Source organism: Petaurus breviceps, unplaced genomic scaffold (genome assembly GCF_028583685.1).
Source record: "Petaurus breviceps papuanus isolate PSGF00001 unplaced genomic scaffold, PetGlider_PUasm1.0 126, whole genome shotgun sequence".
NCBI classification, from domain to species: Eukaryota; Metazoa; Chordata; class Mammalia; order Diprotodontia; family Petauridae; genus Petaurus; species Petaurus breviceps.
This window is the reverse complement of record NW_027185655.1, coordinates 38,326,224-38,326,867: the sequence shown is the minus strand read 5'-3', so window position 1 is coordinate 38,326,867 and position 644 is coordinate 38,326,224. Positions and strand designations below refer to the sequence as shown.

The following is a 644-nucleotide window of genomic DNA, read 5'->3' as shown; positions in this document are numbered from 1 at the left end:
GAGAGAGAGAGAGAGAGAGAGAGAGAGAGAGAGAGAGAGAGAGAGAGGTTCTGGTTGTCGGCAGCTGCCTCCTTTAACTAGATCTCTATTTTCTGTCCCTTTCTCTGTCCTCTCTACTCATTTCCCTTGCCTCTTCCTTCTCTGCTGCCCTCTCTGTCTGCATTTCCACGCGCCCTTGTGTGTGTGCCCCCCGCTCGTATGTGTGTGTGTGCCCCAGGCGTGCAGCCGTCAGCCGTTGAATGCCTTTTCTCCAAAGACTCAGAAATCAAAAAGGTCGAGTTCAGTGATTCCCCCGAGAGTCGGAAAGAGGTGGCAACCAGCAAGCTCTTCGCCAGGCAACATCCCAGTGCCAACGGTAAGCCCTGGGAGCAGGCAAAGCCAGGGCTGGCCAGGCCTCTTGCGCCCTCCCCATCGGCCCAATCGCGGTGGCGTCTGCCTCCAAGGCCGGGATACTAGGCGAGGATGTAGGATTGGGCCCTCGATTCTCCTGCCCCAGAACATGCCAGGGTGGGAGTAGTAGCGCAAAAATGCTTCGCTTTTTTTCTTAAACTTTAGATTAACCGACATATGGTTTGCATGGGAGAAAAAAATCTTTCCCCCAATATCTCTCTCTCTCTCTCTCTCTCTCTCTCTCTCTCTCTCTC

General features: G+C 53.9%; 1 protein-coding gene across 5 annotated transcripts in view; it reads left to right on the top strand.

Annotated features, from left to right (window-relative positions):
* Positions 1–644, top strand: part of PITX2 (paired like homeodomain 2) — a 20,648-nt gene that overhangs the window by 5,590 nt on the left and 14,414 nt on the right. For all 5 annotated transcript variants that reach the window (XM_069095174.1, XM_069095205.1, XM_069095190.1 and 2 more), the window contains exon 3: positions 218–355. In XM_069095174.1, the coding sequence (XP_068951275.1) occupies positions 218–355 (138 nt within the window). The remainder of the gene's footprint in view (positions 1–217; positions 356–644) is intronic.